Source organism: Perna viridis, chromosome 15, assembly GCF_037379345.1.
Source record: "Perna viridis isolate PV_CMFRI_1.1 ecotype Kerala chromosome 15, ASM3737934v1, whole genome shotgun sequence".
NCBI lineage: Eukaryota > Metazoa > Mollusca > Bivalvia > Mytilida > Mytilidae > Perna > Perna viridis.
In genome coordinates this window covers 9,306,580-9,320,992 of record NC_142459.1, presented here as the reverse complement: position 1 = coordinate 9,320,992, position 14,413 = coordinate 9,306,580, and the positions used below count along the sequence as shown (strand labels likewise).

Below are 14,413 nucleotides of genomic sequence, written 5' to 3'. Positions count from 1 at the left end.
TGTAATTAAGTTGTTTTATGGGTCTATACTATGAAATGTGTACTTATTCATTCAAATCTGCCTGCTCTTGGGAGATAATCAACATCCAATAGATTCTAATGTTTTGAGTGTCATTTACAGAGTTATCTCCCTTAAATTTGAAATCTACAGTGCATTCTATATAATTTTTATCTCCTAAGAGCACAGGTTATATGAAAAACTGAATGTTCACTTCTGTTTATCATGGCAATTCAAACAAAATATCAAAAATAAAAATATGTAGGCTTTTTACCCATGAATCATATTTTGCATGATTTTTAGCTGGAGTACTACTTAAGTTACATGTAACGACTACCTATAACTGATTAAAACTACAATCACTCTGGAAAATCAAACGTTTGAGTTTACATGATCAACGGTTCATATTATTTCAACAGGTATATCAAATGTATTAAAAAAACAAGTTTCGTGAACTTCCTTTATTTGGCTGTACAGCGACCCAAAGCCAAAAACAAATTAAAAAAAAACACGACGGAATGCTAAACACCTGATAATTCCTTTTGGGCAAAAGGTTATTAATAAAACATACGTCCAAAACAGACTAATACGTGCCAATTTGTCAAAGTTCATTGATTAAAAACCTTACGAGATAAATTCATATACTGTTTAGTACATGATAATCCAGGAGTATTACGACAGTCTTGATTGAAACCCTGGCCAATTCATAACTCAATAAGGTAGGCTCTACAGTCTTTTATCATAATATCATTAAAAGTTAAAATCAAGATTCAAATCTGCTTACTTCTGCTCGAATGTTCAAATTCAAAACCTCATCACACCTGAATGTTTAAAAAAACGTATCAATACATCTGGATGTTAAACACTTAGATTTGGTTTTTTTTTTCACTAGAATATCGGTTCCCTTGATTACTGCATCCAGTATATATCCAGTAAGACAAGAAAAGTGAAAAAAAACACGAACAAAAACAAAAAAAACGATTATACAGTTATAAGTACAGATAAAAATTTTAAAAATGTAAACGGGACCTTATTGCTGTTTCATTACTATTCCAACCTTATATATAATTTTTATTTTTTTTTGTTTCATACAAGTTAAATTAAAGGTTTTGGGAAATCCTAATTTGAACATGATCAGTCGTTTGTCCTCGAAAGAACTACTTTTGATTCGGATCGCCATCATTAACCAGTTCTACTTTTAGTAACAGCGGGCAGAATTTTTTGTTTAAGGATGGCTCAACAGGTTTTGATTCAAACTCCTGCTAACGAAGATTTAACTGGTGATGATGTTAGTAACACAGGTTTTGGCGGTGGTTTTGGCACTGGTGGTTTTGGCGGTGGCATAGGTACTACTGGTTTTGACGGTGGTTTTGGAACTGGTGGTTTTGGCGGTGGCATAGGTACTACTGGTTTTGACGGTGGTTTTGGATTTGGTGGTTTTGGTGGCAATGTTGTCGGTCAGCCAATAGTTGTAAGTGACGTTGGTGGTATTGGTACTGTAGGGGCGGGGACTGGTATCGGAGCAGGATTCAGTCTACTCGGTAAGTCATTGTACAAATATTTTTTACATGTTCTGGATTAACAAATATATATAAAAAATTTTGAAATTTCGGTATGTTATACATGATTGTGTATTGAGTAATATGTCATCAGCACATTAGAATCAAATACATAGGAAGTTAAAGATTAAAACTATTTCAAAGTCATTTGAATTCCATATACGTACATTTAGAATGCATAGCATTGTTACCTGATATCTATTCATCTATTAAGTCATTACATGAAAGACAGCTGTTGTAAACAGTCCATTGATATGAGACTGACTTGTAAATATTGTAAACAGACCATTGGTACCTTACAGGAGGGTATCTGAGATTTTTCTTGTTTTGTATCAATAAGCGGAGTTTTATCCCTTTTTTTAAATTATTTTATGGATAAGTAGGCAGATTTATAAGTCTTTGTTTGAATTTTTTTTATAAGATCATTTTGACGTCATAAAGGTCATTTGTATTCCACATAATTTTTGTAAACATTGAACGATCACAGATTCCACCTTATATGTAAAATAACCATATGTACACGTTTTAAATACGTTTTGTAAGAATCAATCAAATTATGTTATATAAGATACAAATTATTTTGTATGTATATGATGACAATCCAATATAAATCTTCCTTAATTCTAAATTCTACAGTATATTCTATAGATTTTTTTTATCTCTTGAGATCAACGGTTATATGAGAAAGCCATATATTAACTTCTATATACTAACATAGCAAAATATCAAAAAATATGTAGCCACAATATATAGGCTTTCAAACCATGCATTATATTTTACATGATTCTTATCTGGAGTGCTACTTAATTCCCAAAAATATGTATGCAACGTTAACAACTACTTATTCTTTGAATTTTTAACGTTTTTATTCTCCATCGTTTAGCACCGTTGGCTCTCCTGCTAGTTGCAACCTCCGCCATATCATCTTCTGGAGGAATAACAGGAATAACAACGAGTACATGTCCAGTTTGTACGACTCCTGCGGCTTCCGTCTGCACAACCCCAGGTATTTTGTTAGTGTAAGTGTTCGTAAGAATCAGGCAAAGTGGGGGGAAATCAGAATAAAAAGTCAAAACCACACCGATCTGACAATACAATATCACTCAAGGATGCTTTCTATATTTGAAAAGACCATTGTTTGATCTCTGCATAATTGGACTCGCTCAGAATTTGTTCAGTAAAATCTTAGAAAAATGAGGCTTTTGACAGAGTTATCTGCCCTTGAAATATTCTGTTTCAATGCATTTCAATGAAATCAATGGTCCAGCATGATATGGAACGTCTTATCTGTTTTTCCTTGATTCTGATGGTGCAAATAGTCAAATTACACTATCAAAATGATGGGGTTTTATATACCATGTTTCACCTACTGTCTGATTCTTACATTTTGATTTAATTCTATTTATTCGTCCGGTCAAACGTTACAATATTTTTTTCTACTGAAAAGTGAAATATGAAAGGATCTTCTCCTTATTTATCATTGCCGAAGAGAAAAAAAAACATCTCAAATGCGCTTCTTGATCGAGGAAATACGAAAATGTGACCTAATTGTTGCTTTTTTTAAGAAACAAATCACACATAATGCCTTTATAGATTTTTTTTTTATTTTTTAAAATTGTTTGCACTATTTTTGTTTTGTGCCCAAAGAATCAAATGTTGCTCTTGGAGTTATTTCCCTTTAACATCGGTGTCACTTTGAAGCTTGCATATTTGGAGTCATTCAAACGCTATAGTGACTAAAATCTTTTCAATTTGGATTACCTCCCTTACCCCAGGTCTACTACCTTAAACGAACGCTTTTATCGTGGGTTTAAACGAACGCAAAACGATGTGTAAACGCATAATAAACGATGCACGAACGCTAAAATGGGAAACGTATATGTTGCCCTGGATATTTGTTATTCGTGTGTTTTCCTGTTTCTAAATATATCTTCAGTCTTTATAAATTGTTCTACATGTCCTATACAACAGGACCGTATAGTTCCTCTCAAGATAAACTTCCCACTCTACCATCCCAAATTTGCCATGTCTCATAGCATAACCCTATAATATAACGTCAAAACAACTGGTTCTTCAAGATGGATACTAAACGTTTTTCTCTTTAATAATATAGTAAAAAATGTTTGGTTTACCGAAGTTTAAAATACATTTAAGGAAGTCGACTTAGTGAAAGGGACATAACTATTGAAATCAGTGATATGTTTGTATTATATTCAATTTTATCAAAGCCTATCAACCTTTCATTTGAAACAGAATGAAATCAATCCAAGTTACTTTGATGCTTACATAAGATTGATGTAAAATGCTGAATACAAACGTTAAATTCCATTGATTTGAAAGAGTTGTGTCCTTTACCTTAGTTATACATCCTTAAAAGTTAAATTGTTACTTAATCGTAGTTTTAATCAAATTTTATGTTTGCGTAGTACCATGTTCTCCGACACCGACCTGTCCAGGTAACTTCATAAAGCTTTCTGGTGCTGGTTTGACAGTCCCAAACAAGTGCTATATAAAGACAACACAGTCACAAATATGGAGGAGAAATTTGGTAAGTGAGACGTTTTTGTTTTAATTTGACCTTGAACTAGTATTCATCTTAAAAAGCGTTGTCGAGTTACGATTAAGGTGTGAGCACATTGCATATTCAACAACTGGCTTGTGTGCCCCATGTGATAAAATTGGGCACCCTTGATATGCTACATGCTGGGATCGTCAGGCTGTAATACGAAAACCTGAATATATACCATAGTGGTACAACGTGTTGGGAAAGATGCCAAGTTCCTCGCAGGTTACAAAAGTCAACTGTGGTATTCGAAAGGAGAAGGAACCTTGGCGGTAAATTGGTCGATCTTACCCCCTCTCCCTTTTTCTAGTGGCAATCAAAACATTCGTCGGTCGTATTATTCTCGTGTCTTATCCATCCCATTTTTCATTTCATCATCATTTCATGTTCATTTTATAATTTATTTCTTGTCCATCACCCGGTTATAGCAGATATGGTTGATTGGCTGTAAGGAGGTACACCTAGGGTATGGAATACAACTCATAAAAATCATAGGAACGTTTGTATTCAGCATTTTACATCAATATCATGTAAGCATCAAAGTAAGCTGGACTGATTTCATTCGGTTTCAAATGAAAGCTTGACAGGCTATGGTGTAATTGTAAATGATACAAGCATATCGCTGACTCTATGAGTTATGTCCCTTACCCTAGGTCTACCTCCTTAAACACAAATCAATTAATCAATCAACACAACATACGCTACGTACTGCACTTGTATGGGATAAACTTTCCATTGTTAAATGACACCAATTTCACGACATATCAATAAACTAAAGCAACAAAAGATGTATTTGCCTAATGTTTTTATGAAGTAAAGGGTATGTAAATCTCGTGATTTCACGAGAACGGGTCCTTCCCTATCTTAGAAATGTTATGCTTCGATTTGAACAATACAGTCAAGAGCAAGCAACTTTTCCCGAACTTTTCCGTTTATGAATATATCATGAAGCAGGAAAAAAATAGAGGAATGCATTGAAAACGATTGTATATTTTCAATAATATAAATATATTCTTATCTATTTTTGTTTATTGATCTCGATGAGTATAAATTTCTGATTTTCTTGCTGCGGAATTTCCATTTTATGGCTGTTTCTGCTGACTATCGAATGCATTCCGATTAGGCTGATAATATCCCTGGGAACCATCTCAATAATGTTATTTTGATGTACACACACGTTGCTGTTGAGCTCACTTTGTGCTCGCTATCGATTTAAAAGCATTCCAAACCTTGGTAAACAGAACCAATAAAAGTGCAAAAGCGATTTTGTACAGACAGGTTTCACTAGTATTTGATATTGTATCCAACAATCATTGGAACGTTTGTATTTACCATTTTACATCAATCTCACGTAAGCATCAAAGTAACTTGGACTGATTTTTGTTGCCATAATCTTGGATTAAGGCATGTCCGCTGCTCAATTTTTAATTTGCAGGCCTCCAAACTTTTGATATAGATTTGTTGACAATTTTCTAGGGAACAAAAGGGAGTAGAAAATTAAAAACGGAGTCCTCTTGATTTTGATTTGACTTTACATGAGCACCTTCAAACCTTCCATAAAGTATGAAAAAAAACAACATGGATTAGAAAAGATTTTGTCACATGAATCAAAACGGTGTATATAATGATTATCAGAAAAGAAAACATAGGGTAAATGGACAAAAAATTGAGACATTCAGTTGGATAAAGCCCTATGATCCCGAAAATCTGAGACAAATTCCAAAATGAGACCAGCGGAATTCCTTAACGCCCCTGCACCTTTCACATTAAAAGATTGTTTTTTGTCAAGTGAAATAACGACATATCTTTTGTGAAAATGTGCGTACAAAGGACAGCTGTCGGAACCAAATACTTAATAATTCGAAATAAGGTAAAAACCAGACATCTTATCCTTTTATATCAATTAATACTTTAAAGTTCGATTAACCGAACACCTGTCTTTACCAAACATCATTTTAATTGATTCTTAAGGAGGTAGACCTAGGGTAAGGGACACAACTGTTACAAATCATCATTGGAACGTTTGTATTCATCATTTTTACATCAATCTCGTGTAAGCATCAAATAGCATGGACTGATTTCACTCTGTTTCAAAGGAAAGCTTGAAAGGCTTTTGTAAAATTAGATATGATACAAACATATCACTGATTCGTTTTAAAAAGGTTGCACTGAATGACTTATTGCTAGCTATTCTACTTTACGAAAGGATTCTAACGTGATACATGTACTACTATATTAATGTATAAAATTTTAGGTTGAATGCCACAAACTTGGAGGCTATCTAGTTAACGTTGAGACCACAACGGAAGGACTCGCTGTCAAAGATTATCTCAAATCTGGTTTGTTCATACTTTTAAATTTGTTTAGGCAGTCGTAGTTCTATTTTCTTTCCGATATAAACAGTAAACCTGTCATTACTGAACACTGAATAACATGAAACCATGTCTAAACCATTTCCAATTTTTCAATAGTAAGTCAAAATTGTATTTTAAACTATGCTACACTGAACTCTTGTCTAAAGCGAACATAATTTAAAGCCGAAAATATTTACGGTTTTCACAAGTTTTTGTTTTTGTTTATTTGGTTTTTTTTATTATATGTAAAATGTGCTTCCTTATAATACATACTATTGGCGTCAATTACACAAAACGTTGATCGTATGTAATGACGTCACAACAGAAAATTGCTTAATATTTTTATACACTTAAGACTTTGTTTGGGAAATCGCCAGCTTGATTTGAAAATGTTGATAAGGCATAACCTGAATGTAGCTGAAGTGTAATCCTCTGAAAAAGACCAACATCTACGCAGCGGCAGACGTTCTTTTCATTTCTAATTAACTGCTGCAGACAAGCATTTCGAAATTTTTGGACATTATTTAAATCAATTGTTGTTTGACAATCGGATAACGTCGCGTAAAATCATTCACTTTTCCTCGACTTTGCAAGATTCTTGCATTTTCTGAGAGAGCTGGCTGCAGCGCCTAGAGTGAATTATGAACGTCATACGCTGTTCGGAGCTTGGGTGAAGACATGAAATAAAATCGAACGCAGCACCAGACGTATTGATGAGAGAAAAAAATCACATTTATATATATCTTATTACAATTACTATACCATAGGGTATACAAGTCTCGTTCTAGTTTCATTTTCTTTACCGGAATTTACGACGTAGAACCTACTGAAAACCGAAGACCGATCTGCATTTTATTTTTTACATCCGGGTACTCAAAACGCTGTATAACAATGTAAAATCTTCTATTTTATGTTTTTCCTTAATACCTTTATCATGTAGAAATAGTTATTTGTCATTTTTATCTGTATTTTTTACACAGAAAGATATTTTGCCCTCAACACTGAACTCAACACTCTTTTAATGACAAATCTCAATGTTTTTGAATGGTTGACTAAGACCCATTCTCGTGAAATCAGAGGATCACATGACGAGACTTACATACCTTATTACTATACCATTGAAACTGATGACGTGAAAAGATGTCCATAAAAAAACTCAGTCTTCGGTGGCTCATGTTTAATTTGATTTCCATTAATCTATCTTATAGGGATAACAAAAATAACATTTACAGAAATGAATGTCATTTACAATGAAAGGATATGGCAAGATTGAATTTGATTTATACATTAAAACACTAAAAACATTGTGATTAAGAGAAATAACTCGTCTGTATATTTTAAAAAACTTTGTTGATTTGTTAGGGAACTTTAAAATACATTTTTGATAGAGAAAAATCTGTGACCTCTCTCACATAAAAATTAGTTATCAGAATAAAGAAAATGATGGGATTAAGTTTACTCTTTGCGGCCCATGCCATGTCACTCGATCTGCCTTGTTTTCTGCATTGGTAATTGTAAAGTACAGTTAGGAGTTCAGTGGACTTTTTTCTCTTGTGTGCGAAAATAAAAGATTATCAAATCTGTACGTTAAGTTATTAAATCATACTTTATCAGAGAGGCTATATGACCAGACATGGAAAACAGACACACACAACAAAGAACACAAAGTAACCAAAACCATACATACAAAGTAACAAAAGCAAATGAGCATCTCGAACGCCGATAAAAAAACTGGAAGCATGGCCCAGGTGCACCGGTAGGGTAAAGTTATTAACTCAGACTGCGATTTTATATGTTAGTTTTGCTAGTTTGAGAAACGTTTATGCATCAGTTAATTCAATTTTGAAGGACGAGTATAAATGATTGCAAGTCAGTCCTTTTTTTTCGGAAGAATTTCTGCATTTACAGAAATCCTTGCAATACGTGGGTATTGATACTGATTTTCTATTGGTCCAATTTGTTGTTTTACAGCACTGTGTAACGTGCTTAATAAGAATCAATTTATATTAATGTTTAGTTCTTCAATGCAATAAACAGAAAAAAATGATGATAATGTCAAAATCGAAAATGTAGACTGCCCATAGGTTGCAATTGGGTATGTAAGTCTCGTTCTACTTTCATTTTCTTTACCGGAATTTCCGATGTAGAACGTATTGTAAACCGAAGATCGACATGCATTTTACTGTTCACTTTCGGGTAAACTCGAAACGCTGTATAACAATGCAAAATCTTCTTTTTTATGTTTTTTTCTTCATACCTTTATCATGCAGAAAAGATATTTGTCATTTTTTATCGGTATTATTTATACAAAAAGATGTTTTCCTCTTAACATTGAACCCAGAGCTCACCAAATGACAAATCTTTACGTTTTTTACAAGGACTCATTCTCGCGAAATCACGAGGTCATATGACGAGGCTTAGATAAACAAGAAAGCTCATAGGGCGGTCTGTATTTTGCAGTATTGTCCTCACAATAAGTAAGTACTCCTCCGTCTAAGAGTCAGGCAAAATGTGTATAAGGTGTGGCACATGAAGGAAAAATACACAGACATTTTATTCCATAATCCAAGCATTTATACCTCATAATCTCAAGAAATTACTGTCAAATGTTTGTACAGTTTGCCTTTTTAAGATATTGATAGGACACATTTAGTTAAAATGCACTATGGAAAAATGGCGGGAAAATTTTCCCGAACTTTTTCCTTATATAAGTAGTCAAAAAATATCTACATCACCGATGCTTCAGGATAAACTTAAATAGCTGTTCCGCTGATGTCTAGATGTGTTGAATGTATTTGAGGCAACAAAGATCAAATTGAGAAATATGATGTGCCACCCATTGCCTGATTCTTACACAGAATGGTACTTAACCATTGTGTATTCGAAATACTTGTACTTTAGATCCAGATACACCATACCACGTTGGATACACGGATCTTCTAGATGGGGGTGGAAACAACGATATAATTTCTACTTCTGGAGGTCCTACCGATGTTCCTGTTTTTGGAGTTATTACCAAAGGTAAGTCATTTAAACCAGTTTCAAGAAGGATAACTCTTCCATGTACAATCTTTATTTTTTTTTATGATAAACCAGTTTCAAGAAGGATAACTCTTCCAAAGTGCTAGTTTCATGTACAATCTTTTTTTAATAAAATAAGATACTTAGTAACAACTAGAAACTCTTTAGATGTTTTTTTAAGTAGCAGTCTTTGTAAGAATCATGCAAAATCTGAAAAATGTGATACAACACCAAAAAGACTACATATTTTTATTTTTGTAATTTAGTTGTTTTATGGGTCTACATTATGAAATGTGTAATAATTCATTCCATTCTGTCTGCTCTAAGAAGATAATCAACATTGAAAATCCAATAGATTTGATTGTATTTGAGTGTCAATTACAGAGTTATCTCCCTTAATTTTGAAATCTACAGTACATTCAAACAAAATATCAAAAATAGAAATATGTAGGATTTTCACCCATCAATCACATTTTGCATTATTCTTAGCTGGTGTTCTACTTAAATACAATACTGTGTGCGAACCAGCAATTACAGGACCTCATTGTAGTTTAATTTTGTCTTTTTCGTCACAAATAAATTTAACATATCTAGAAAACAACAAAGAAGCTATTTAAATTTATCTTTAAAAAATCTTTGAATAGATTTTTCTTATTGCTTGTATAGGAATAAAGATGGGGAACGTTTCTTACCAAGTTTTATATTGCATTTCAATAAAGTTTGACCTATCAATATCTCACAAAGACAAACTTTACAAACACTTTGATGGTTGTTTCTAGGGGTTATGATGTACATGTATAAATACTGGATTTAATCATAGATACAGATCACAGATCACAAGCTGAGTGAAGCCCGAACTATTTCATCAAACCCTTGACTTTGAGAAGGAAGGTCTATTAATCCTGAAATTATGTTGTACACAAGTTAAATTCAGTGGTCCTTTTCACAAAAAAATCGTAAGTGTAAAATTAGTCATAAGTTATGACGTCATAGGAAATCGAAGCATTGTGACGTCATAACTTATGACTAATTTTACTCTTACGATTTTTTTTTGTGTGAAAAGGGCCACTGAATAGTAAAGTAACTCATGCCGTACAAAAAGTACAACTAAACAGATAATTCTCTATTTTGGCATACATACGTATTATCTCTGCGCAAATATTGTTCTTGATGCAGACATACGTAATATCTCTGCGTTAATATTGTCCTTGTTGCATACAGGTCTGAATTGTTTGGGGAAAACATTCACTTATCTTTAATATACACCAACCAAATCAAGGAAGATAATCCTTGCAAAATGCAAATTTTCATGAACAAACTATTTGATATTTTTATCTGAAAAAATCAACATGACAAAGATAACAAATTAAAATTGTTTTGAGGACGATATTGTTTCTGAGTAAAAAATTAAAAGATTGTGGTTGGTTTTTGGCATATATGATGTACCCCCTGTCTTAAGACTTATACTTCAACTTGCACTGGTGACAATATATGTTATCTATACATTCAATGTTTTTAATCATATGTATTTAAGCGGTCACTACCCAATGTGTCACTTTCAAAGTGTCCAATGCTGGAACGACAACTGTCGGAGACGACGACTGCACTGTAGCACAAAAAGCTCTGTGTGAAGTTGATATTGTGAGTATTAGGCTTAGTTCTAATAATATATAAGAGTAATCAATAGAACCTAGGTTAAAGCGGTTATCAAACGAATGTAATCCAGGGGCAAAGGACCAGACGTTCCTCCCATTTTAAGAGCCCTGCTGTGATATTCGATAGGAGTAGGAACCTTTGGAGGGAGGCTAAATTGATCAATCAATATAAAGTTTATAACAGGAGACTGATATTGTGAACTACAAAAATGATGAGAGTTTTTGATATCTATTTGTCGCTTACTGCGTAATTTTCATATGGAATGATTCTTAAAATTCCCTTTCTTGCGTTAATGAATAGATTAAAGAAGTTATCAGGAACAATAGCACTTCATGTCAAAAACTTTGTATTACATTTTTTGTGTATTTTTAGAAAAAAACATAGAAAATAGGCAATACGTCAATTATAGGGTAGTTTTAGGAATACAACTCTTACAAATCATTGGAACGTTTGTATTTACCATTTTACATCAATCTCACGTAAGCACCAAAGTAACTTGGACTGATTTCATTCTGTTTCAAAGGAATGCTTGACAGGCTTTGTTGAAATTGATTGTTTGTTTGTTTGTTTGTTTGTTGGGGTTTAACGTCCGAGCAGCAATATTTCAGCTATATTCAGACAATGAACATGAAATGGATGATAAAATGAACATGAAATGAAAAAAAAAGGATGGGGCACAAGGATAATAGGGTCGACAAATTTTGATTGCCACTGGAAAAAGGGGGATGGGTATGGTCGGGCAATTCAGCCTCCTGTGGCGAAGCGCAAAGGTTCCTACTCCTATCGAATACCACAGCAGGGTTCTTTAACGTGCGAGGAACGTGGCATCTTTACCAACACGGTGCACCACTATGGTTTGCGGTCAGGTTTTCCGTATTATAGCCTGACAACCCCAGCATGTAACACGCCATGGGTACCCCATTCCACCACCTGGGGCACACATCCCAGTTGCTCTGTGGGCAAAGCGCCGGTTCAGAAACAGTTATTTATCACATAACCAGTCTTAGTTTTCCATCTTGGTGTTGCACTAAAGAGAAAAAAAATAAAGATTGTACATGAAACTAGCACTTTGGAAGAGTTATCTTTCTTGATTTGGTATGATTTGGTTGATTTAAGTGGTTTTCTCCAAAGTACAGATCTAAATACAGGAAGGACTATTGTCACAGTAAATATGGCTTGTGTAGATCAAAACGCATTATTTGTTCCGTGGGTTTTTCTACACCATGAATCACTTTACCATAAGCAGTGTCTGAATTTTTTATGGACTGGTACTAAATTAATCAGTACATGTATTAAAACACAACGCTATTAATTTGACAAAACAAAACATCACAGAGCACTAAAAAATTGAGATCAACAAAAATTAACAGAACGCAGTATATCGGAATATGGACCAAACTGCGCTCCACTGGAAACAATTAAAGTCTGGAAATGATTGGTTAAACACGAGAGAACAGGGGCACACTTATCAAATACGTCATCACATATTCGCGTCACCCATTGAATACTCAAATTTCAAGGGAATGAGGAAAACCAAATTCGATATCATATTTAAGTAATATGCAGAAGAAGTGTATGTACTTTTAACCTTGCGAGAGTTCGAACCCGCCCCCATTTATTTAATTAAGTGTCTGTCCTTGTTAGAATCAGGCAGTGGTTGAAACATGATAGAAATGTATGAGAAAACCCATCATTTTGATAGTGTAATTTGACTATCTGTGCCACCAGAATCAAGGAAAACGGACAAGATTTTCCATATCTTGCTTGACCATTGAGTTACAATTTCATTGAAATGCACTGAAAATGAACATTTCTAGGGCAGATAACTCTGTCACTTTTTAAACATTCTATTGAAAAATTTCTGAGCAAAGCCAGTGATGCAGAAATCAAATAATGTTTTTTTTTCAAATAGCCAAAGCATACTTGAGAGAAATTATATTGTCAGATCGGTGGGGTTTTGACATGCATGTTTCTAATTTACCCCATGTTTTTGTCTGATTCTTACAAATACTGACACGTTGGAAGTGTAAATACTTTGCAAATACTGATATTTTTTCCGGTTTAATGGAGAAATAACCTCAATCATGTGATGCACACAAACTTGTGTTAATAAAGTACCAAAGTTTAACGAGAAAATTATTATAAAAAGTCTAATGACGTCACAGTTACATTTTGTAAATAATAATGATTTACAAAACCCTGAAAAATTAAGCTGGAGCAGTGAAAAATGTATAGTGACTGAAAGGTCTGTCTACATTTGAGACAGTAACGCCGGTTTTCAATTCGTCAACGACAGTGGTGTCATTCACAATTCCAAATGCTATCTTCTATACTTTCTCGTTAAACTGGTCGTCGAAACAACATTTTGTTTAACTAATACAAAGTAAAGTTTTGTTTTCATGTTGAAAGTAATAACTGGGTTACCTCGCAATAATTTATTTGGTCAATCATTTGCCTAAATGTAAATGAAAGCTAACCTTTTCCTTTATTGACAAAGATTATAGCTCTTCTCGGTTTTGATAATCCCCAAATGCAAGAAATGTTTAGTGTAACGAATTTAGATTTTCATTCAATCGAAGGTATGGTTATCGAATTCCATGATACTAGGATAATTTATTGAAAAACCACTTTTATCTACATAATACTTTTTTTCTTGCATTTCAGACGAAACAGAGTTGTACTTGTTCATAATGCGTCGATCAGAATTCAAGATTTTGACAGCCACCTTATTTTTCGGTAGTAAAATTATGCAGTTAAAAAAACGCATTTATATTTTACTTGAACAAAAAAAAAAATGAATAAATAAAACGAATCAAATTTGTGAAATGAAGACAAATTTACCTACAACATGTCATTAAAAGTGAAAATGCATACGATGAAAACGTATCCATGAAAAATCGAGTTATAGTCAAACTTTTTTAACCGAACTTATTTTGATTACTGAAGTTGTTGGGTTAACAAAAATTCAGAACGTATTGAAACCAATATGAATAGACGCAATCAGATGTCCGGTTCACACAAATTTCCTGCTTTTAGACTGGTTTAACTGTAATACAGCCAGTTGAAGTTGTCATACAAGGTCTTCCATATTTTCACATTCTGCGGCCACAGTATATAATTTAGCCATTAAGCGAGAGTATTCTCCCTTGTGGGTAGGTATTTTAACATAGGATCAATGGGGGAATTTCATTAATTTGTGTTTTCTTCAAAACATGTTTCTAAATCGGAGGAGATAAAAAAAATATAACATGAAGGATATGTTT

The 14,413-nt window shown here is 33.5% G+C and overlaps 1 protein-coding gene and 1 long non-coding RNA gene across 2 annotated transcripts; both read left to right on the top strand.

Moving 5' to 3' along the window:
• The first annotated feature begins 659 nt into the window (after positions 1-659).
• Positions 660-7,746, top strand: LOC148596855 (uncharacterized). Its single transcript, XM_088564325.1, has 5 exons — positions 660-1,538; positions 2,440-2,562; positions 3,983-4,104; positions 6,374-6,458; positions 7,682-7,746. The coding sequence occupies exons 1-5, from the start codon at positions 1,229-1,231 to the stop codon at positions 7,744-7,746; spliced, it is 705 nt and encodes a 234-aa protein (XP_088420451.1). The 5' UTR covers positions 660-1,228.
• Positions 7,747-9,134: 1,388 nt separating this feature from the next.
• LOC148596854 (uncharacterized) lies at positions 9,135-13,875 on the top strand. Its single transcript, XR_015919188.1, has 3 exons — positions 9,135-9,494; positions 11,029-11,135; positions 13,815-13,875. It is a non-coding gene; the product is annotated as an uncharacterized LOC148596854 (long non-coding RNA).
• Positions 13,876-14,413: the final 538 nt, after the last annotated feature.

Bases quoted from the DNA above. Each gene is read 5' to 3' on its own strand.
- LOC148596855 (XM_088564325.1), top strand. From the start codon at position 1,229: ATGGCTCAACAGGTTTTGATTCAAACTCCTGCTAACGAAGATTTAACT. The intron at 1,539-2,439 runs GTAAGTCATTGT...TCCATCGTTTAG, and splicing joins AGCAGGATTCAGTCTACTCG to CACCGTTGGCTCTCCTGCTA. The intron at 6,459-7,681 runs GTTTGTTCATAC...TCTATCTTATAG, and splicing joins CAAAGATTATCTCAAATCTG to GGATAACAAAAATAACATTT.